The sequence below is a fragment of the Neopsephotus bourkii genome, unplaced genomic scaffold (genome assembly GCF_033783945.1).
Source record: "Neopsephotus bourkii isolate Nb327-2 ecotype Australia unplaced genomic scaffold, CSIRO-AGI_Nbou_v1 NB_1511, whole genome shotgun sequence".
In the NCBI taxonomy this organism is placed as follows: Eukaryota; Metazoa; Chordata; class Aves; order Psittaciformes; family Psittacidae; genus Neopsephotus; species Neopsephotus bourkii.
The window spans coordinates 5,680,617-5,704,438 of record NW_026901987.1 but is presented as its reverse complement, the minus strand read 5'-3'; the positions used below and the strand labels follow the sequence as shown (position 1 = coordinate 5,704,438).

The 23,822-nt window shown below is 53.1% G+C and overlaps 1 protein-coding gene and 2 long non-coding RNA genes across 4 annotated transcripts; 2 read left to right on the top strand and 1 right to left on the bottom strand.

Annotated features, from left to right (window-relative positions):
* Positions 1-8,790: 8,790 nt before the first annotated feature.
* POU3F2 (POU class 3 homeobox 2) lies at positions 8,791-11,263 on the bottom strand. Its single transcript, XM_061369850.1, has one exon. It carries the CDS (start codon positions 11,132-11,134, stop codon positions 9,821-9,823), a length of 1,314 nt encoding a protein of 437 aa, XP_061225834.1. The 5' UTR covers positions 11,135-11,263; the 3' UTR covers positions 8,791-9,820.
* Positions 11,264-11,952: 689 nt separating this feature from the next.
* Positions 11,953-15,522, top strand: LOC133221164 (uncharacterized). The gene is made up of 2 exons (XR_009727915.1): positions 11,953-12,155; positions 12,762-15,522. It is a non-coding gene; the product is annotated as an uncharacterized LOC133221164 (long non-coding RNA).
* A 1,591-nt stretch (positions 15,523-17,113) lies between these two features.
* Positions 17,114-23,401, top strand: LOC133221162 (uncharacterized). Of its 2 annotated transcripts, XR_009727914.1 has the most exons (4): positions 17,114-17,575; positions 17,757-17,786; positions 18,610-19,039; positions 19,515-23,401. It is a non-coding gene; the product is annotated as an uncharacterized LOC133221162 (long non-coding RNA). The 2 variants fall into 2 exon arrangements; XR_009727913.1 differs by having other exon boundaries at positions 17,114-17,786.
* Positions 23,402-23,822: the final 421 nt, after the last annotated feature.

Genomic DNA, 23,822 nt, shown 5'->3' with positions numbered 1-23,822 from the left:
CTGAAGTCTGCTGTAGCAGAATGTCTGAATGGCTCGGGTTCTTGATATTCACAATATTTTAATGTTTTCAGCACCTACATAGGCTGCGTGGCAAGCGGTAGCTACGGAACCGGTAGTGCTGAAGGAAACACAAGGAGTGAACCTGAACAGTCTTATCTGTGGCCTGTGAAGACCCTCACTGGCTGTCCGGCAGCTTGGGGGGGTGCTGGGTGGAAAGAGAGCACCCAACCAGCAACAAGCAGCCCCGTGGGAGACCAGGGCTGTCTCTGGGTTTCTGTTCCTGGAAAACAGGGGTTTCACTCGAAGGGGAAGGGTTTGGAGGGAGTATTTTGGGGAGGCCTTTGGTGATGGGCTGGCATCTGGTGCAATGTGACTTCACCAAGAGCAGAAGCCGTTTGGTGACACGGTGGGATTTGAAACCAGCCCCAGAAGAAGGGACCTGGATGGGGAACGTGCTGGCAGAGGTATGCACCCCTCAAGGGACCCGGAGAGATGCTGCAGCTGGTGGGGTGGGGACTGCCTTCTCACAGATGAACCAAAGGTTGGGCTTGATGGTCTTAAAGGTCTTTTCCAACCTCATTGATTTTACGAACCAGGGAGTTGTTGTTTGGTTTGGGGTGTTTTTGTTGTTTTCCTTTTTTGTTGCTTTTTCTTAAATCTGAGCAGGAGAAGCACCACGTCTAACAGGGGATTTTGATGCTGCTGTGTATATTTGGGAAAATAAAACCAAAAGAAAACCCGAGGGGAACCAACACGCATACTCACTTCTTCCCCTCACAGAGGCACCGCGGGCTCCACCGACCTCTCCGCCGGTTCTCCCGGAGCCCATCCCGGTAGTCCTTGCGTCCAAGGAAGGAGAAAGGGAGAGGGCTCGGAGGGAAGAGGGGAGGATGCTCCCCTGCCATTCCCGGAGGAGACCCCGCCGCAGTGGCAGCGGCGGCCGCTTGGGGGCGCCCACGCTCCATGCCCGGCTCTGGTCGCTGCTCCGGCCCGGCCTTGTGCCGGGGCAGGGGCCGGAGCCGCAGCCGGAGCCGAGGCCGGTGGCATCCTCCCTGGTCCGAAGCGCTGCCGGCTCCGAGACCGGTCCATAGGGCAAGACGAAGCTCTGCGGGAGGAAGAAACAGGCCCTCACCACCCTAAAGCACCCCCCAGACCCTACCGGGATCCCCCTTTCCCTCCTTGCTCCCGTCGACCCGACCCCAGAAGGAAACTCGGTCCCCAGCCAGAGAGACGCGAAGCAGCCTCGCCCCTTTGTGCGTGTTGCGGAGTTTCTCCTTGCGCAGGCAATTGGCAAAGGTTAGGAAAGCGTCTTTAGATCCCCTGTAATCCCAGGTTAAATATTAAAAGCATAAGCAGCCTAGGCCCAGTATTTACCTATGTAACTCCATAGATTTCCCTCCAGACCTGGACTTCTAAGAATTTAAGGGGCGCTTTGCGTTTCTTTTTTCCTTTCCTTTTTGTGCACCCCTTCGTATTTATTTAACAAACTAGCGGGAACAGGAGCGGGGAGACACCAACAATAAAAGCAGTGTTTTTATGACCGAGAAGTAGCCGGTTTCCCTGTGCCTGTAACGTGAGAGGAAGGCGAGATTCCAACCCTGCCGCCTGCTTTGTCCCCGCCTGAGTTTAAGTGGCCGGCACAGCAACACAAAAGGCAAAAATCACACACACAGACATCCCCAAAAGTCCACATAAACCCTCTATTGGCTCAATAGTAAAGATGGGTATTTTGATAAGGAAATATCCTCCCTGCCCTGGAGGTGTCTGGACTCCGCTTTGCCCCTCCGCCGTCCCGAAAACAGCAAAAACCACGGAAAAGGGGGGGGAATCCCCCAAGAAAGTGTTTAAGGAAAAAAAATTGAAGTCTCAAACGGGATTAAGGGTTTAATTACAATTCCCCATCGAAGTAAATGTCTGATGAACTGATCCTGTCAATTAATAGCAAACTTCATCCAAAACTTATGAAATAGACTCACATCAAATATATCTCTGACACCCTATTTTCTTTTTTTATTATTATTTATTGGAAATAAAAAAGCCCCAGCCCCAGAGGTAAATGGATTAAGCACCAGCAGGAGAAATTGTAAAGCAGAAACGTGGTGCTTTGGCTAGATATAAATATTTGGGAACACTTGGGAAAGGACGGGAGCAGAAAGTGTCAGTCTGAATGGGGGGCATCTGTAAAAAATGAAAGCTCTTTTAAAAAGAAAAAACAAATGAGTCTTTCTACCCGCCGACGGTATCATTTCATCATATTTTTGGCTCGCGCTATATTAAAGAGAAAAACAAGGTAATTGGAACATGCATCAACAGTTTTCCATGAAATAAGAGTTAAAAGAAGTAATAGAACTAATCACTGTCTCCTCAAATCAAGTAGAAAACATTTCAATGCACTAATTAGAGTAATTAGAATAATAAGACTGCCTATATGTGGTAAGACAATGTGTACAAACAACTTTATTTAATGTATACTGGTAATCAGCGATGCGTGCGTGCTTGAATGCTTAGTGCAATAAAATTCACCCCCGTCCGCCCAAACAATCAAATACAAATTAGTTTAATAATTGTGCCTGCTTGAACGTCTTAGAAATCCACAGGCAGAGGGAAATAAATAGCACCATCCTTGTTTGTACGTCTCCCCTACTGACCAAGGAGCTGATGCCTCCATGGACTTGGCAATGAATGACTGTAGACATGAATGAATCAAGGAGGGAAAGAGAATTAATGAATGAGTCAGGCTGGCTAAAAACAAGTCCTGACTTTTAGACGAGCGCCTCTTACAACTCCCGTGACGGGACGGGGAAGAGGAGGGGAAGACCGGTCTCGCCATCACTTTTATGAGCTGCCTCTGCTCGGGTTTTCCTGTCAGGACTTAACGTCCTGAGAGGAGGAGGGGAGGAAACACCGGCCGTCACCTGCCCACCGGCCTACCCTCTTCTTTTAGTCCTTAAAACCGGCATCTGCGGGGGCATACCCGCGGGCACACGGAGCGCTGCAGCCCAGCCCCGCAGGGATAGACGTTGCGGGGTCAGAGCTGGAGCTCGGTCACGGGGCCGCCTCCTGCCCGGCGGCTCCCCGGGACAGCCCGCACCGCCCCGGCCCCGTGGAGGTCTCTCCCCACACGGCCCGCATGCCTAGGGGGGGCAGCAGCGGCTCTGCCCCGCGGGGACTGCCCCTGTGCACGGACGGAGCCAGGCAGACACCGGACGGACTCGCTCCATCCCCGTGGCGAAGGGATGCGGCGGCCCCGCTCCCAGTCGCCCGCCCCCCGGCCAAGGCTTAGGCAGCACCGGCAAGAATTCCCGCCGCTGCCCTCTCCACATCCCACTCCCTTGCCCGTCGGAAGGAGGGCAGGATCCGACCCCGCGGGGAGGCCGGGGAGGAAGGGGGATGAGAGGGGAAGGGGCCCTGTGCCTGCATAGGCGGCCCCCCGGCCCCGGTGTGGAGTGAGACCCCGGCAAAGCCAGGGCTCTTGGCAGAGTGTCGGAGGTCTCCACACGGAATGTGCGGGAGGGATTTGCTGGTCGAGAAAAGACACTTGCAGCAGGGGTCAGGCCACGGGCTGAGGCCGGGTGTGGCTGGGAAATCCACTCACTGGGGCTCGGACTCGCCGGCCGAAAAGCCACTTGTTTGTTTATGATCTGATGAGAAGTCGGGTCTGAGAAAGAGTTTGTGCTTTTCATTTTAGCACTGCAGCTAAAGCACGCCCTGGGGTTGCCCTATGAACCCCCGGAGAAATACCCGCTCCTGCAAAGAACTGCCTGGTGTCCCGGCCAAGCCAGGATGAAACCCGTCTTCTCCGGAGCAACTTCCTACCGCCCCGACGGCAACCGGGCCGTGCCTGAGCACAGAGTACCAACTGAGCGCCAGCACCCACGAAAATTGGTTGGTCCTTTTAATCTTTTCCACTTCGAGGTTACGGCCCAGGCCCCTTTCCTTCCGAAACACAACATAAATGAGTGACCCCGATAGAATGCCACACTTCCCAGGACAGACCGCAACGCCCACCCTCCATTTTCGAGGCAGGAGGAGGCCGCCGCTGCCCTCTCAGCCTGCTGGAAAGCGGCGGACAGCTTCCTGCTGGCTCGGGCTGGGGGACCCCCATGTACGCGACCCCCCTCCCGCCGTGGCTCCATCTAAGCCCAGAGGTTTAAACGGGATTAAGCCCAGCACGCAGGCCCGCCTGTGGCCTCTCTCTCAACGCCGCCGGGCCCCATGGCCCACCGGGGGCCATTGCTTCCCCTCGAGGGCGAGTCACCAGTTCTCCTCCTCCCGCACCGGAGAATCTCCGCACCGACGGCACCGGAACAAAGAGCCAGCAAACCTCCAGCAGCGCGGCTTGGGACAACCCCGGGGCCTGGGGCCGCGCCGGCGGGCAGAGGCAGGCAGCAGGAGGGAGGAAGAGGGATCCCAGGCTTGGGGCAGGAGGGTGGGAAAGCGCAGGCAGCCGGACCCTTCCTGCCGCACCACTGCGTCCCGGCGCGGGCCAGAAGCCTGCCCGGGAGACCGGGCACTGGAAGGGGAGAACCGGGAACTCCCGACAACAAAACCCCGAAGGGGAGAGAGAGACAACAGGACAGAGCTTGGGGCAACAGGGGCCTCGTCCCCCTAGGGGCTCCTCCAAGTCGCCCACCCCAAGAGCATCACCTGGCCTGCCCCCCACCTGCAGGATTTGCCCGACTGTTTCCTCTTCTACCGCTTTTCTTTTTCAAACCCCCGGTTCCCGTCCTGGTCCCTCCCTTGCAAGCTGCCGGGAGAGCTGTCGGGGCTAGGCGCCCACGGGAGATCCTGCCCGGGGAGAGCAGTAGCAGCAGCGGCCTGTCACCCTCTGGAGCCGGGGACACGAAAGGAGGCAATCACTCAAGGTTTACGGGTTATACAGTCTCCTCACGCCTTCCACTTTCGGCCTTCATCAGAGGGAGCGAGCCAAGGAAGCGGGTCTTTTGTTGTTGACATGTGAACTACGACAGAGAGCCCTTGCTGGGAATGAGGGTGGGGGAGCCGGGGAACTGCCGTGCACCCTGACATCCACCTGCAGAATGTGCATCTTACGGTCGCGCCATTTCCCCTGTTCTTTCTCTCAAAAGAGAGTGAAAAGGAAAAAGGGGAAACGACCCCCGAACCTGCCGGACTGCCCGCAACCCGCCTGGAAGCACAAGAAAAATGGTTCCCATCTGGCCAGCTCCTCGCTGGACAGAGACCCCCAGAGGAGCAGCCCGGGGGCCTCCACAGTGGGAGGCCCGGCCCCAGCGCCGGCTCCCGGTAGCCATCCCCGCAGTGCCGGGCCTGCCCCGCCGAGCAAGGCGCCATCCAGCCAACCTACCACGTCCTGTCCCCTCGACGCGGGGAGCGGTCCCCGACAGCAGGGCCCTGTTGTCAAAGGCGAGCTATTCCCCTGGCGCCCACCCGAGTGTCCTGCAGAGGGCAGAGGCTGCTCGCTTTCCGCAGCCCGTTCCGCGGGCTATTGACCAAGGACTTTGAAATCCATACCCAGCTTCAACATTTTACCCGTCAGCACGTCTGCGGTCACAAAACACTTCTTCTTTCTGTCACTTCTCTTCGAAACTATTGATAACATCATTTAGCTGAATCTGTTCGGGATGAGTGTAATATTGACTAGGAGTTAGAAAAGATAATTCAATCTAATAAGCCCAGAAACTATCCCGAAGGAGGGGAGGGGGAAGAAGAACAGGACATTGCACCTCGAAAACCGAGCCAGCCAAAAAGGACTTGAACACACCGCCTCATGTGCGAACGAACACTCCTCAGCTGGATGCCGCTCCCAGCGCGCCAGCCCCCCTGGTCCCCAGCAGGGACCCCCCTGGGTAAAACCGACCCGGGTCGTTACACACACGGAGCCGCAGACCTCTAAGGAGAAAGCCTCGGCCCTGCCGGTGCCGTTGGCCGGGCGGCCCGGCCCGGGGAGCGCCCGCCCGCTCCAGGGGCGCTCAGCCCCGCTGGGCAGCCGCATCTTTCCTCCCTCCTCTGCACACACACAGCGCTCCCCACAATGAAGCCCCGCCTTTCTGTTTTTGTTTTTCCTTTTCGTATAAGGACTCAGACCTTAAATTATCCAAAGGGACAGAGAAGAGTCGAGTGTCCCCCACACACCTTCCGCCAGAGCATGCAACTACCCTGAGGAGCACAGCTCCCCGCCAGCACAGAAGGCAGGACCCCACTGCCCGCTCAGAAACCAAGGCTCCAAAACACACGGCTGCGGGTCATCTGCGGAGAGACGAGTACAGCTCCTCCTGAGCCTCTCCTTCAAAACACCCTGGAAGTTATGAGCGTGGAACCTCTCTTTATAGGCATCAAATTTATTCCAAAAATTCCATGAAATATAAAGGAATGGCGGTGCTTTTACACAGAACGCAACTCAGTATAAGTACTGGGGTGTTTTCCCTCCAAATCTTAAGAACTATGCAAATCTGTGCTATCTTTAAAAATAAAATAAAGATATTTCAATAATTAGAACAAACTATGAAGGTATTGTGCATTTCTGTTTTATGTAGATAATAAAATATTACTTTAACATAAATATATAAGGATCTCTGCGTTTTTATTTTTCCCCACAAGCACATCCAAATGTACCAAAACAAAGTATTTTTTTCAAGAGACTGAACCAAAAAAAAAAAATTAAAAAAAAATTACATCCCATATAGATTTTGTTCACCTACTCATTTAAAGCTACAGAAAAACAGTTTCCAGAACCTGTTTGCTTTAAAAGAAATAAATATACATTGAGGCAGGCCACTTAAAAATGATATGAAAATATTTCCCTGGGTAGCATTTAAAAAAAATAAAATAAAAAGAAAGAAAAATAGACAAAGAAAACATTGAAACTATTTCTGCATTTCAAAGGACAAATATTAAACATATATACATAGTGGTAAGGTTTGTGTGGTAACTTTTGTGTTTTGTTTTTTAAGTAAACCAATTTGGAGTCTGAGGCTTCTCTCAAACATCCTCTCGACTCCGTTTTCTGACCTTACGCACGTATTAATAAGTGTCTGAAAGTTCATTTCCTCCCTCTACCACTGGATCTGCCCTGATCTGCTTCACTTCACTAGGCGCTAGTCCTCAACGCTTTAAATAACAAGCAGCTCAATACATCCAAAAAAAAGTAAAAGAAAAAGAAAAAAAAAAAAGAAAAAAAAAGGGGGGGGGGAGGAGAAAAGAGAAAAGCTTGGTGCCCGTATCTTTGTAACAATTGTTGGAAACCTAGGAAAAAGGCTAATCATGTGCCTCTTAGAAATCATCATCTGTCTTAGCAAGAAGAAAGAAAGAGAGAAAGAGAGAAAGAAAGGGTGAGGGAAAGAAAGAAGGAAAGAAAACCCAATGTCACAGGCGCTTTGAAAGACAATGAGAAACATACTCTAAAGCCTTAGCTACTGAATGCAATATTTATAGGAGAGTTCTGCGAGAGAACGCTTCACTGTTTCTTTTTCTCCACAATTGTCCAACACTCAACTAAACAAACTTTTCGATTATAAAGATGCTCTGTCTCTGTTGCACCGGTTTGTGCTGCCTAAACGATCCCTTATGAATTCAGAACTATCAGAAAGTTCCTCTCCTGTGGGTGCATAGCTGTGTGTGTGCAGAAGCGCACAGACGCGCACTCAGGCACACGCACATCCATGCGCTGCTCCGAGGTCCCGCTCCTCCGCTTCCCATTAGAGCTTTGGGGGTTGCTTTTTATTTCCCTTTTTTTTGTTTCTTTCTTCCCTCCTTTTGTCCCGCTGTTTTGTTGTTTGGTGTTTTTTTTTTTTCCTTCTTTTTCTTTTTTGTATTTTTTGAAAGTTAACTGTTTCCCACCAAGATAATGTCAAGAAATGCACTTTAAAACTATTAGCGAAGGGGGGGAGGGGGAAAAGACGGCTTGAAAAATGGCCTAGTGTTTCCCCCCCACTTCATTTCATTCTCCAGTGAAAGACACAAGGCTGCTCGAGTTAAAACTGGTCCTTTCCTTCAATAAATGATACCGCAATCTGACCGCAGGACGGGTGGGGGTGGGGATGGGTAGGAAAGGGGCTAGATACAAACAGAAAAATGAAAGAAATAGGGGAAGTAAAAGCGGAAAGGGAGCGCGCACGGTCTCTGCGGGGAGGAGGGGGCAGCGTGTGTTTACACGCAGGTGTAAGCACACACATACACACACACCTTCCCCCGGGCCCAGCAGCTCCTCGTGCTCTTTCTGGCTCTGCCTTGATGCGAAACTCCTCAAGGAAAGAAAGTTTGGAGGTGGACATCGGCCCGTGCGGGGGACCGGGATGCCCAAGGCACGCTCGGGGAGCAGGAGGGAGGAGGGGAAAGGAGCTGGAGGAGGTGGAGGGGGGTGAAGCTAAACAATTCCTTTTTCCCTCTCAAGGAAGTGCCACTTTCCCCGGAAAACTCTGGAAACGTGTTGTTTCGCCTCCGCCTTTCCCACTCCAGGCCTTGCTCGCCCGCACTGCCACAGTTTGGGAAGGCTGCATGCGATTTTGTTTTCCTCCCCCTCCGGCTGCACCTCGGCCCCCGGCCACACTGCCTGAAAATGAAGTTTACTTTGTCCATTCGCATTATTCTTCCTTCTCCAAGCTCGACTCTTGCCGTTGAAGGCGTATATTAAGGAATTACGAGAGTCACGTCTCTGGAGAATGGAAGCTTGTGGTGCATATATATATATATGTGTATATAGCGAGATTAAATATATGTGTATATATGTACGTCTATGCACGCATGCATATGTGTACATACATACAGATATACGCATTCCTTCTGCTACGGTAAAAGGAGAAAATAAGCGTTACACATATTTAAGAAGACTTGTTTATAACAAAAGTTCACATATACACATAAAGCAAAGGCTAGAACACAGTAACATATTGTAGACCGGTCACTGGTTGACTAACGCTCACCGTGGAAAATGCAAGTCATTTGCAAAATCAAGGTCGGAAAGGAAGGGGGGGGGGAAATATAAAGAAAAAAAATAATAAAAGAATTTGTTTATGTAAACTTCGATTTTCTTGCAGTGCAAATTGTACGGTTAAATACTGTCTACATCAAAAGGGAGAGCTTTTCCGTTCTCTTTTTTTTTCTTTTTTTTTTTTCCTTTTTTTTTTTTCATATATTCCTACAGGGGATCCACAGAAAATAAACACAGCAGCATGTGCCAACACCGAGCGACATTCCACAATGCAATCTGCCTTTGTGTGGCTGGAGGGGGCTGCGGAGGGGACCCGAGGTTACTGCCACCCCCCCCCCCCCCCTCCGCCCCTCCAACCCTTCCCATCTCCCCTCCCGCCACCTCCCCGGCCGGGCAGCGCCGGATTTTGTCTCCAGAGGGCAAAGGAGTTTAGTGCGAACAGCTTCGCCCCGCCGGTGCCCAGCCGGTGCCTGACGCTGCTCTACCGGTACCTGCCTGCCTGCCTGTGCGCAGTACTCACTCCACTCCGGTGCACGGGCACTCGCCTGGAAAGGTCAAAATCCAGCATCGCACCCGCTACCGTCTAAGGGATAGTCCGGTGCAGGTGCTTTGTCTGTCTGGCTGTCTGCTGTGATTCGCGCTCGCCCTCTCGCTCGCTTTTTGTTTTGTTTTTCCTTTCTTTTTTTTTTCTTTTTTTTTCCCCGCGTTTTTTGTTCGTTTTTTTTTGTTTTGTTTTTGTTTTTTTGTTTTTTGTCTTTTTTGTTAAAGATAGGAGAAAATTAAAACAACAACAACAAAAAAGAAAAACAAAAAAGAAAAAAGGAGGACAATCAAAAGTTGGGGAAAGGAGGAGGAGAGGAGGAGGAGGAAAAGGAGGAGAAGGAGGAGGAGGGGCCGGGCGCCCCCGCCGCGAGTTCACTGCACGGGGGTCTGCACCCCGTGGTGCGGCGGCGTGTCCCTGCTGGCCCCGTACACGTCCTCGGCTCCCGGCAGCGTCCCTCCCGGGGGAGTCATGCGCTTCTCTTTCTGTCTCCTGTTACAAAACCACACTCTCACCACCTCCTTCTCCAGCTGTAGGCTGTCCGCGAGCGAGGTGATCTCCTGGGCGGAGGGCTTGGGGCACTTGAGGAAGTGGCTCTCCAGCGCGCCCTTGACGCTCACCTCGATGGAGGTGCGCTTTTTCCGCTTGCGGCCCTGCGCCGCGATCTTGTCTATGCTGGTGGGGCTGCCCGAGGAGGAGTCCGCCTCCTCCAACCACTTGTTCAACAAAGGCTTCAGCTTGCACATGTTCTTGAAGCTGAGCTGCAGGGCCTCGAAGCGGCAGATGGTGGTCTGCGAGAAGACGTTGCCGTAGAGGGTGCCCAGCGCCAGCCCCACGTCCGCTTGGGTAAATCCCAGTTTGATGCGCCGCTGCTTGAACTGCTTGGCGAACTGCTCCAGGTCGTCCGAGGTCGGCGTGTCCTCGTCCGAGTGCGGGTCGTGGTGCGGCGGCGGCCCGGGCGGCGCGGCGGAGGCGGCGGCGGAGGCGGACGCGGGGCCGGCCGCCCCGGGGTGGGGGCCGTGGGGCGGCGGCGGGTGCTCGGGGCCGTGGTGCGGCGGCCCGGGCGGTCCCGGCGGCGGCTCCTCGTGGGCATCTCGCAGGCCGTGGTGGTGCAGCGCCGGCTGCGCGGCGCCCAACATGCCGTTCACGGTGAAGCCGGGCGGCTGCGAGTACAGCAGCCCCGCCTGCGCGCCGTTGGCCGCGGCCATGCCGGGCGGCAGGTGCGCCGCGCCGCCCGCCCGCCACGCCGCCGCTGCCGCTGCCGCCGCCGCCGCGTGGTGTCCGCCGCCGCCGCCGTGGTGCACCAGGTGCGGCGCCCGCCCCGGCGGCGGGTGCTGCGGCGGCGGCAGCTCGTCGCCGCGCCCGCCCGTCTGCACCACCGCCGGCTTGATGTCGGGCTGGCCCAGCGCGCCCGCCGACCAGGGCGCCTCGCCGCCGCCGCCGCCTCCCCCGCCGCCGCCGCCACCGCCGCCGCCGCCGCCGCCGGGGCCGCCGTGGGACAGCGCCGCGATCCACTGGTGAGCGTGGCTCAGCGGGTGCCCGTTGCTCTGCAGCGCGTAGTCCGCCTGCACCAGGGCGCCGGCGTCGCGGTAGCCGCCGCCGGGCTGCATGCCGCCGGGCGGCTCGGCGTGCACCATGGGGGAGCCGGAGGCGAGCAGGCTGTAGTGGTTGGAGGCTGCGGTCGCCATGACTCGCCGAGCCGCACTGATCGCGCCGGTTAAAGGCGCCGCGCATTTGACAGCTACTTTTTCGCCTCGGGCGCCGCGCGGCGCCCGCGCCCCCCCGGCCCGCGCGGCGGGGCCCACTGCGAAGGCACGCGCGGCCGCCCCGCCCCGCCGCCGCACGCCATTGGCTCAGAGCGCCCTGACGGACGCGGGCGCTCCTGGCGACCGCTGCCGCCGCCAGCCGCCATTGGCGAGCCCCGGCCGCGAAGCCCCGCCCACAGCCCCGCCCCTTGCCCGCCTTCTGGAACCCAACTCCGAGGGGGAACCGGGCGCGGGGCGGGTACCGGGAGGGAAGCTCAGAGGGGGGTGGGGGCCTCCGCCGCCTGCCCCGCCTCGGCCCGCCCCGCCCCGCCCCGCCCCGCCGGGCCAGCGCCGCTACTCTCCGCTGGCGGGAGGCTGCTGTCGCCGGTCCGCCCGCTGGCTCCTGTTGCGCGCTCCCGGCCGCGGGTCCCTGCGCGGACCTCGGCCCGACAGCCCCCAACTTTCTCTTCGCGGCCGAGAGCACGCAGCTATCCCCGCCGGAGGGGCCGCGGAGCGGGAGGCCCCCCTCCCTACCCGCCGGGTCCGGGGCGCCCGGTGCTCCCCGGAGCGCACCGCTTTGCCGGGGATGTCGGGGCCTCGCACCTCTGCACCACTGGAGTGGCATTGTTCCGCTTGTCCCGTCCCGGCGGCATCGGGTGCCTGCCGGGGGTCCGGGCAGGCGGATCTGCATCGGTATGGAAGATTTTGAGGGAGGGAGGTGGGCGAGGAGAAACAAGGGGAATGGAGAGAGAAGGAAAAAGAAAACAGGGGAAAAAAAGAGGGATAGGGGAAAAAAAATATTAAAAAGAGAAGTTGCGGCCCGGACAGGAAGGAAGGAGACCCTGGAACTGGATCCGGATTTCCTAGGAGTGAGCAGCACCCGGCTGGCCGCCCTGGAAAGAGTTGGGTGCCCATTTCTGAGCTGGAAGCCATAGCTTTGTCTCGAAATAAACCGCTCACGGGGGTAGGTGCGCGCCGCAGGCCCCCGCTATCCTCATCGAGATAATACAATAGGGCGGACCGGGGAATTTATTACTGCTAACAAGAAACAGCTTTCTTCTGCGACTTGTTTATAAATCATCGTATTTAGCGTGAGCGCTGGAAAGGCTCCTTGCCTGGAAATATTCCTCTGCGTGGGGGTATGGAGGAGCGGGGGGATGGGCTTCCGCACATAAACATATACACAGCAGCAGCGGCATAAACAGGATATCCAGTGCCCTGAGACAAGGGGCGCAGCAGGAGTTACCTCGTTTCGTTAGTTTAGCGACGTATCAAGAGCTCCTTCTGCCGGGGGGTGGGGACGGAGGAGGAAGTAGAGGAAGAGGAGGGGGAATACTGACACAAACTTTGTCCATGAAAGAGTGGAGATTCCTCTTGAGGGGCTTTTCCCCCCTTTCTTGAGGTGCAAGCGAAGGGAAGAACAATGCTGCCTGTTCTGCCAGTGTGGAGAGGAGGGAAGTCAGTGCCCCTGAAGTGAAGCTCTGTCTTTTGTTTCCCGTGTGGAAACAACCGAGCACCCAGGAATTTTATAATTTGATGCTCATTTTCCCGTCTCCTTCTTCCCAATTAGGTGTAGACCAGTGAGCTGAAACAAAACAACCGCGCAAGTCCGCAGCAGGCTTCCGCCAAACCATCGCGGGGACCGTCTTGGGAGAGCCGCCCCGCTCCAGGGCCAGCCCTCCTGCCCTGCTCTCGGGAGCCGCCGAGGCTCTCCCGGGGCGGCTTTCCTTCCAGCCCGCCTCCACGGCCGATTCCAAAAGTTCATGCGTGGACGCGACATGCGGGGCCACGCCACAGGTCATTTCCAGGGCTAGGCTCTCACTAGGGTGCCTCCAGGTTGCGGCCACCAGCTACGGTGACTGCCCAAGAAAACTGCCTTGTGCCCTGGCCCCACGGCATGTGTGCGCCCCACGGAGAGCCGATGCCCGAGGGGTGCCTGCAGCACCGCGCACCCCGGCGAGAAAAAGGGAAGCGGGTTTCACCTAGCTCCAGCCATCGCTTTACTTTTGGGGGAGAAACGCCCCCAGCCCTGCTCCGGTCGTGCAACCCCCACCCCGGCCCTCCTTCCGGGCCGGCCGCCTGACAGGTGATGCCTGCGGTCACCGTCCTGCGTGCCCCTTTTTGCCCAGCGGCGGAGCTCAGAGGCTAACGGTAACCAGACAATTACCGAAGTAGCAGCACGGCATCAGGAGGCGGACAAAACCTGCGCCCGGCAGCAAAGCCCCTCGCCATCCCTCCTGCTCCCTCCTCGGCGGAACGCACGCCCATGGAGTCGCAGCTGGGAGCAGCGAGGAGCGCGGCCGGTGCATTCAGAGCCGCCGCAGACTCCACCTCCTCGTCCTCCCTATCATTGTTAGCGCTGTCATTAATACCGCTCCTTAAGCATCCTTCGCGCCCGTCTCCCCCCGGGGAGGGGAGAGCCAGGGAGCGAGCGCCAGACCGCTGATGCCCGCCGCGGGCTCCGGCGGCCGGTCGGGTCCGGGGCGCTAGGGATGTGAAAGAGACAGTCATGCGGCCCCTTTCTGGCGGAGCTGACCCCGCGGGATTAGAGGTCTCACCAGCCTTTCTTTCCTTTTCTCTGCTCGCATAAAAGCAGGTTGAAGGTGATGCGGTGTCTTGGGCAGACACTGCAGTGTTTTGATTCAGCTCAGCCCTTTTCACTGTTCAAAGCAGCTGTTCAAATACTAGGGCTGCTTACTTTGACGTGAAGAAGATTTTCAAACAACCCCAAAAGCTTTGAACTGACAGGCCTCCTTGATATCTCCTTCATTGCAGTGCAGCTACTCGAGAATATTCGCTATAAAATACATAGAGCGCCACTTCACTGGAGCTCTCTCCTGGCTATGAGGCGAGGTGCTGCATACACATCAGGTGCATGCAGAGGGACGCTGGCGGGCCCCAGGACCCCCCGGCACCCCACGTCGGGCCACCCGCCTCATCTCCCGGGGTCCCTAGCCCGCCACCCGCCTCGGGCTCCTGCAGCGGGCTCCGGCGTGAGAGGTGCGGGGCTCCCTGGTGCTTCCCCCCGCTTCTTGCCGGAGAGAAAGCTGCATTTCCAGTAGCAAAGCAGGAACACGGCTCTTTCCCAGCGAGCCTCGGGTCCCGGGCACCGCTCAGCAGCATCCCGGGTCCAGGGACTGGGGCAGCGCTCTGGTGCTGCGTTCCTAGGGTGGACAGCATACATTGCATCTGCCTGCTCTGTTAGAGGTGAAAAGCTTATTTGAAACTCTGGTCTCCAAGCCTTGAGATATATTCAGGCAGCTGAAAGGAAAGGGGAGGGGGGGGGGAGGGGATCCCCGCGCCTCCTTTCTGCGTCTCTATTATCTTCCCATTAGATGTTGTTTTAGGAGGAAATGTGCCAGGAGTGCAAAGACACGGCGAGTCGCTCTGAGAATTGCTGGGTGCAATAAACGTGAGGCTCCCGGTGCTCCCTTTAAAGGCCAGCTTGGAAGATTTGTGCTTATTGCTGGGGCGCATTTAATGCACCTTTTGTGAGATGGGATTGTTTTGATCTCTGCTTCCCTTTTAACCTTTCTCTACGAGGTATTCAAGCCTGCGCTTTCGTGTGGCTCTTTCCAGTGTTGCTCCAAGGAGTCTGATTCGGTGGAGAGACCCAAGGCATGAATGAAACTTCAACTTTAAGGGCCTGCGGAGAGACAAAACTGAGGCCGGGGCTTCACAAGTGATTGCTTAAAAAAAAATCCAATCTACACAAAGAGGCAGCTGGCGGCTTTAATGAAAACTGCTTAAAGCTGCAAGAACCGCAGCCTCAGGGATGTATTTATAAGATGACTCAAAAGCTACACTTTCAAGTTGCTCCTCCTCGGGGTAGATATAACAAACACATTTAACTAAGAAATCTAAACAAAAAGGACAGAAATTGATAACTTTGATTGCACAAGCTCACATTACCCATTGAAATTAAAATCTGCCATCTAAATAGATTTCTCCACCTATCTCTAGAGGAAAGAAATTCTCTCCCCCTGCACATATAGATATACACATGCACACGTGTAATACTATATACATTTCTGCCCTGCTAGAATACTGATTATCCCAGAAGATAGAAAGAGGTAAAATTAAAAAATAGGGGAAAAAAAGTTCTGGTAAAGTTTGCATTAATGTTCATTTCTAACATTCCCCACAACTCTATTCTTCCGGCCGCTTCATTCATGTGAGGCTCTGCTATTTTATCTGCTTCACTGTTTAAACTAGTCGGATATAATGTTCTAAGTTCAGTATTTGAAATTAAATTATTTGAATTCACGGATATTAATCTTTTCCCTTCATCCTCCAGTTCTGAATCTTGTCATTAAAAATGATCCACCCTTTGTAGTCCGCAAGTGAATATTTTATAGACAGATACCGCTAGGAAGACTTCTAACACAACGTCAACCAGTCAGACTTAGCTGTTGCAGGGATTACTTTGAGTAATTTATCAAAGGCAGGCTGCTAAATTTTGAGTGGTGAATATGAGGTCTTGGGGCGGGGGGGGGAAGGAAGCAGAAGAAGCAGAAGGGAGAAAAAAGAATAAAAAAAAGAGACAAATTCCATCAGTCTAGGAGATAAATTCTGGTTGGAGTTAATGCAGCTTGTTTATTGAATTCTCGCACACAGACCCAAATGCGATTGGTGCTGCGGAGTTTGGAATTTAGTGCCAGGAAGCCGGGCTGGGAATGACCGCCCCGCCACGGAGCGGGAGGGCGTTTCTGCTGGCGGGGAAAGCAGGTGAAGCGGTCGGGAAGGGGAGAGGGGATGCTATCCAGCCTCTCTGTCACGGGAAAGAGGTTTCAGCCGGGACTTCCCAAAGCCTGTGCTATTCACAGAAATACAGGACGGAATACAGCAACAGAGGGAGTTAAAAAAAAAAAAAAAGAAAAAAGAAAAAAAGAAATAAAGAGAAAGAAAAAAAGAGGGACAGGAAAGTGCCCACAGCTTTCTCTGACAAATCTAGCAGTTCCCTTTCTGTTTTTCGTTGTGATCACGCCTGACGGAGACAAGCAGGCACCCCGGGAAGAGCTCGGTTAAATTCTGTCCCTGCTTCACCGGGGAACACGAGTCTCCCTCCCCGCTTCCAGCTTTTGGGGCACTTTTGGGCACAGCTCCCACTGCCCTTCCAAAGCGCCTTTCCTTTCGGCAGCCACTGCCCTGCTCTGCCACCCCCGGTGCGAGGCAGAGGCCGTGCCAGGCCTGGGGTGCTGGTTTCTCGCCGCCGAAGAGGCGAGCCCGGGCGCCGGGACCCGGCGGGGTGCTGAGCAGCGCCGGGGCTTCGGGGGGCCCCGGTCGGCCCCTAACAAGGACAGGGGGCAGCCCCCCGGCATCACCCCCTCCAAACCCTTGCACACACACCTTCTACCCCCCCAAGCAGGGCAGGAATCTCCGGCCCCGCTGGCAGAAGCCGGGTCCCCGGTTGGGGGTGACTTGTGTGTCCCCTCCTTCCTCACCCGGGGGGGAGGGGGGGAACACGACGACCACGGCCCCGTCCCGCGGGTGCTGAGCGTGGCCCGGCCGCCCCGAACCGGGATTTGCTCAAGAGCCTGCCCCGGAGTGGGAGAGGGGAGAAGGGAGGGAGGGAGCTGGAAACTTTCTTTTGGTCGGCGAGGAAGATGAGGAGCGAGGCGAGCAGGAAGGCTGGGCCATTGTCCACACAGAGGGTGCATTTTTGTCAGGCTGGCGTTGGTTGCTATAGTGAGGAGGGAAGGGGAGAGAGAGAGGAGGGAAAGGAAAAGAAAAAAACACCCAACCCTAAACCAAACAGAGGAGCACAGTTCGCCTCCCTCCGCTCTCCCGGCTACAGCCGGCAGCGCTGCCTGCTCCCAACCAAAATAAGAGCGCGGCCCGGGCCCACCCGGGCTCCCAGCGGGGTGAGGAGCCTCAGCAGCCTCGGCGGCCCAGGCTACAGCCCTCCGCCCCCGCGGAGAGGAGCTGCCGTGCGAGTTGCCTCACACAGCCCCGCACATCCTCCGCCGGCCGCCTGCGGGGAGCAGCGGGGTCGGCCCGGCGGGATCCGAGCGCTTCTGGCTGCAGACAGCAAAGCCTTAGCGCGGCGGGACGCCCCGAGTCACACAACCCAGCATCACACCTGATCCAGCTCCTACTCCAGCGGCCACAGTGGCTTCGCACCCTGCAGAGCATCGGTGGCACTGATCCTGACACGAGCTGCGTGGGGCTTTGTGGGGAGGGGTTTGGGTTGGTGGTATTTTTTTGTGCCTAAATAACTTAAAGGGGGGAGGAATAACTTCTGATGCAAATGAACAGCTCTTTAATTTTAAGAGACTCTTATTTTGCAGCAGTGTTTTTTGTTGCCTTGCTATTGAACTTTGAAAATAGTGTGGCGGGGGGAAGGCAGTGATGAAGGTTCTTGAAGGCTTAAGATTTAGTTAAGTGAGTGACTCAAGACGGCACAAAGAAAGTTACTTAGTTAATTAAGAATTATTCACCTTCTGATACCGGCGCAGCAGTTTGTTGCGATGACAGTGCGAACCTGGGGCAGGTGGAGGCAGGAGGCAGCAGGGGAGGAGGCAGATTTCACTCGTTGTTGTTTTTATTATTTTTTTTTCTCCAGGACAAGTTAAATTGCAGCTGAAGGAAAGAGGTCAGTATCTTTTCAAATCAATCTCTCTGTCTGTCTGCCTCAGTCCCCATCTATTCCCTGTAAAGGGAAAAGCTCCAACTTTGTTTCTCCATCTGTTCTGTATCATCTGCAATCGACAGTTCTTTAGATTGCATGCACTTTTGCTCCCGATGAAGTTAAACTTTAAAGGTGTACAGTCACTTATCTGAAATAGGGAGAAAAGGCGAGCCGTCTCTTCCAATCTTAGAGAAGAATTGTTCTCTTCCCATGCAACTGTTAATTCTCCCTCCCTTCCTCTCTCTCTCTCTTTTGGGTCTCATTTTCGAATTGTAGTTGACAAGTTTTATTTAAAAAAACACTTTACGAGCCACCACTTAATGCATTATTCACATTTTTTAAAAAATGCTTGAGAGAAATCACGTTAATGAAGAGAACATTTGTAGTAATTTGGTGATAATTATCAGAATCACCAAATATTCGCAAAGGCTTTAACGTTACGTGTTGGAAGAAAAGCAAAACACATTACTTTAATAGTCTGATATGCAAACTATGGACCATTCAATTACATGGCTTAATAATGCATACATGATGTGATCTTGTTATTGGGATAGGAAGGGCTGCAGTAATTCACTCCAAAGACCAAGTGTGCTCTCACATTCAGTAAAATCCATTGCCATGGATCAGGGGGCCCTGCCAAACTACATTTAAGAGAATAAAAATTAATGACTGAGAATTTGAGCGTTAAATTAACATTAATTATATGACCTGCCTGCTGGAAAGATTAAATTTCTTACGCCCTAATTAGATAACGTCTCCTCATACATCAAACAATTTCCATTTCCAGATTTCAGGATTAAAATGCAGACTGGGGAGACCGGGCTTGTTTGGTCACCGGCCGCACCGAGCGCTCCATGTCGGTCCCGCTCCTCGGGGCTCGCCGGGGGCTGGCAGCGGGGCCGGGAAACGGCTCCGGGCAACCTCTTCTTTAACTTGGATGCCTCTCACCCACCTCCCCGGCCGGGGCGGGAGAGCGCGGAGGGTGCGCGGGTGCGGGGTGCGGGAGCGCCTCGCCCGGCCCGGGGGTTGCTCCCACGCGGGGCCTGGGTCCCCACGCTGACCCATGGGCTGCCCCTGCCAGAGGGTAGGGACACAGAAGCAGAGCTCTGCTCCCGCTGCACGAGAGAAACTAATTCGCGTTTAATTGCTTCTCTCAAGAAGGAAACCTCAGCGGTTCCCCCACGCAGACACGCGCGTTCCTGCCCGTGAGGAAATTGGTGAGAATCACCCCCCTCCCCTTCCTCCTCCACTCCTCCAGATCTGCGGTCAGCCACGCGTAACCCACACAGGCACCCCACTCAGCGCCAGCTGCTTGCGCTCTTCCGACACCCCCTTCTCCCCCCTCATCCCTCCCTCATCCTGATGGCACCCGGGCCACGGAGCGGACACGGGTGTGTGTGGCGGGGCCATGCCACCGGCGGGGCAAGGCAGCTCGGTTTCAGGGCTTCGGGTTTCAGGGTTCTAACCTCGACTTTCTGCAGGGGAAAAATAAAAAAAAAAAAAAAAAAAAAGAGAGAAGGAGATGTGGGAGCATGTGCAGGGAGTCTGTGGGAACGGGGTGCATGGATGTGCACCTGTGGGATGGAGGATGCTGGGGGCTGCCAGACAGTGCGGCAGGCAGCATCCCGGGCTTAGTAGTGGGATGCTGGAGGCATCTTGGTGGTCTTTCCTCGGGTCTGTGTTCGTGCTGAGTCTCCAGGAAAGCTCCTGAAGAAAAGTCCAAGGAAGCCAGGATTACACCCAGCATTACTATTCAGAGGCTGTTTTGGGAAGAGGAAGGACCACAGCGGAGCTGGGGTGGCCTTTGGTGTCTTCACAGTTAAACACAAAGGTCATGGCAACCCCCTCCCCACTGCTAGGAAGCTGAGAAGAAGAGGAATCATAACATCATAAGATGTTTCCCTGTTCTCACTTCATCCCATAGTACCAGATAATTGCTTTTTCAACTGAAACTCAGTTTCTGTTATTGCGATGTTACTGCTCCTCCATGAGCTTCAGCATTTGTCTAAAACAAAAATTAGATAATCATGTCTTGTCTATTAGAGTCTCTTGCTCAGTTTCTGGACTGGATTGATAACCATTCACATTTAATGCTATGTTAAGTAACAGCTTCCAGAAATTGAGTAGGTGAGGAGGCTGTGGAGGAGATAAGAGGAAATTGTCTTGTTCTTGGGCTACATCCCTGAGCTCCAAAAGCACCTCTCCTTCAGGTACAAAGCCTAGGCCACGTGGCTAGACTAGTGCTAAAACCAAGTCACCCCAGGGAACTAGGATTTCTGATAAAACCCAAATACCTTTTAGTTTTAAAAAAACAGACATCTTTTATTTTACGTTTGATGGCAAATAAAGTCAGATTGATACGGGGTAGGAGTGCTGAGGGCAGTGGAATTTAGTAGCATGCAGGCAGCCTGTGAACTTGAATAACATCTCCAGCAACATATCCACACTCCAGCAACAACAACCTCCAGCCAGAAACAGTTGAAAAACACATGTAAAGAAAGCAGATCCAGAAACAACACAAAAGAACATTGTGGCAAGTGGCAAAAAAACGCAGCAGCTTGCAGAACTGCTGCTCTCACTCCTTCCAGCTTTACAGCAACTGTTTCTGTAGGAGGTTACTTTTTCCCCTGGTCAGACTCTGTGTCTGTCCTTCCATCTCCTCATGTCAGCTGAAAAATGTGTTGAAGAGGGCAGAAGTGAGTGGGTGACGTTGTGAAGTTGTGTTCTTCAACTAAAATACACCTGCACTTGGCTAGTTACCCAGTTATCCCACTGGGACTGTAACAGCCTATTCATTACAATAACCTAACAAATGGTCTAGAAGTTTTGTATTGAAAGGAGGCTGCAGCTGACATGACTGTTTCTTCCCTGAAAATGCAAACGTGGATGCGATGGGATGTCCCTTTCCCTTTGCTCGGGTGAGTGATAGCTCAAAGTTTAATTTTAAATATAAGCAGTCCAGCACATTTTCTCATATTCATGCAAACTGGTGCTTTGAAACAAGCTCAATCACTCTTGCTTCAAGAGCAGGGTGGGCAGGAACCTCAGCTCGAGCACTGCTACAGTGAAATGATGGTGCACTTCTGCAGTGATGCTTGACTGTCTGGGGGTGCCGACACTGGTTAGAGCAGCAGGGATTTCTCTGCTGCTCCCACACACAGCCCGTGAAAGGCAATCAGTCTTTGCAGGGAACAGTTCAAATAATTCATGTCCCATAATAATTGTATATTCCTACTAAAGTGACACTGAACAGTCGATTCTTCGAGAAAAGAGATTTGCCCATCACCCTAGATGATTGCTAACGCGTTACATATCTAAAAAGAAATCCCTAAAGCCGCACGATGGCATGTAAGTATGGACAAATTAGTGATGATTCCCAAAAGTGGCTGAAATGGGAAGTTCTTCGCACATGCGCTGGGTTGTAGAAAGGAGCCTGAATCCCTCCCCTGTGCCTGCTAGACCCTTCATATCATGATGACTGGCTTGTACAACTCCCCTCTCTTCACTGTTGTCTGCTGTGCAAACATATGGTTGGTGTTTCCTCAGTAGGGAGCCCCCAGCTGAGATTGCACCTGTGGTATAGTCAACAGTAAACACAACTAAAGAGAGTTAACCTACTTATGTGCACTTGAGAGAGGTGAGTTTACCCACTTTTATTTACTGCTACGCCACCGGACTGAGCTTCAGCGTAAATTGGTTCAAGGTGCCTTGTTTCAGCAGTCATACAGAGAACTGGCTTCTTAGTGATGCTGTAACTCAAAGGTGTGCAAAATCACTGCCTAACTGGGAATAAAATTATCATAAGCACAATTATGTCTGTGCTGAAAGGACAAGGTCAGAAGAGAGAATCCAAAATGTCAACAAGACTAGTTCATGATGGATTGTCCCAGACAAAGCTGTCCAATGTTATACATCACAAAAAGTTAAAAGATGATGTAATTTATATGTTAGACTCATTGTTAATTCACACCAGAACTCGAGGAACGGCAAAATCAGTTGTAGTACTTTCAGCCATATGGCACGTTTTGGGATGTGTGGTGAGGGTGGTTGGCAATACGTGATTTTATCTTCAGCATGTCAGGAAAGCATTTTCTGAGCTGACAGTAGCTTTTGCATTTGGCACCGATAATCTTGGGGGACTTCGTGTCAGTCTGCTTTCCCCTCCTTGGCTTCACAACAACTTGCTCTACTTTCGAAAGAAAAGGTGTTTATGCAGCCGGAAGGGTCTTTGAGTAAGTCCTTCTGCTCCAGGGTTTTGGCGTTGATTGTTTAAACCTCTTGGGGTGGTGCATCACAGTTAGACTGAACTACTCAAGAGCAATTTGGTGGCGATAGTGGCTTCTTACTAGATCTCAGATGTTTCTTGCAGGGCTTCTTGTGCTCCTACCCTGATATTTCCTTTCTTCCTTTTTGTTTTAGCCACCTTTTACACTAAACCAACATATTTCTTTAGTAAGCATCCACAAAAGTCTGGTCAGCAACCAGTGTTCACATATTGTTTTGGAACACGTCTGTGTTCATGGCTGTTGAAAAAAAGGAGATGAAAACATCACTCTTTTCTTTGCGTCCAATCTGAACGCATCTTGGTCATTACAGGTGGGAATGGAAGAGCTGCCTCTTATTGTAGCTGTCTGATATTTCTATGAAAAGAAATACTGATTATAATATTTCTAGATTATACGAACAAGGGCAAAATTTTCTGTTGTTACCCAGATCTTCAGGAGTGAAAACAAAGATCATGGCATTCAACTCCCAGGATGCAAAGAAAAGCAGTTATGCCAGTCATGTCAAAAAGCGTCTGGAAGAAGCCCAGGTGGTACGTATGCAGCAAAGCAGCAACAGACATATTTGAAGGTTCTCCCCTTCCTGAAAAACCTTAATTTGCTGACTTTTCTGAATGCATGCAGGCACCCTCAGTAACTGAGTGCAGTGCTGCTGGAGTTGAGCACAGGATGCACCTTCCCCTCCTGCCTGCTGTGTGCTGCTTCCTGGGAGACTTGCTATTGGCAGGCACATGGGCCAGACAGCAGAACTTCCTGGCACAGAGGTGGAGGGGAAGGGATAGAGTGAAAAAAGGAGAACATGGAGGCCTAGATTTTGGTTCCCCTCTGGAAGCTGGAAGGGGGAGAGGAACTATGACTTGGCCTTCAGGGTAGGAGTGAGAGCTGAAAATGAGAAAAGTGGAGTAGGAATAGTTTGGCAAAGAAATTAGAGCTGGGTGAAGAAGGCACCTGGGTCTGAGGACTGGGAGGAGGATCCTGCTGTCTGAAAGAAAAGGAAAGCTTAATGAGGGCACTCCAAGTAAGTGAGAAGCTGTGTGGAGAGCTGGAGTACCTATGACTGGCTGTGTAAAGGAGTCTCAGACTTCTTGAGCCATAAAGGAAGGATTGGGACATAGTGGGAAAACAGGCACACGCAGAATTTTCATTTGCAGTGGAGCAAAGAGATAAGTCCAAAGAGAGGGGAACAGATTGAGAGGGCCTGGCTTCAGGTGGAGTAAGTAAGAGAACTGTAAGTCTCTTGGACCTTGCATTGGACCATATTTATTGTCTTAGGTTAGCCTGCAGAAGACAAGATCATAGATAATGTAATTTGCTAGTATGTTCCTAAAGAAAAAAGGCACTTGCTACATATATAAAAATATACATATATACATTTATTTATTCAGAGGCATACAAAGATGGTATCTGCATGCTAGTTGTTAGATGTGATGTGGTAAAAATGATAATTAAACTGCTTAGGATAGCCATAAGCCCCCTTCCCTCCCATGTGTTTGCTGAGGGTACAGAAAAGAGACCAGAATGACACTTTAGGTGAGATACCTAGAAGGAGGCTGAAGCTCAGGGTCGCAATGCCTAATTTTCAGATACCTGGATTTCCAAGGGAATCCTCAATCTGTAACAGCACTCCAAGTTACTGTAATTACAATCGTGGTAAGTGGGCAGCTCTGGAGGAGCATGCTGGCTGGCCTCAACCTGCTAATAGAAAGTGTTAAACAAT

Excerpts from the sequence above, each read along its gene's own strand:
- POU3F2 (XM_061369850.1), bottom strand. The coding sequence starts at position 11,134 with ATGGCGACCGCAGCCTCCAACCACTACAGCCTGCTCGCCTCCGGCTCC.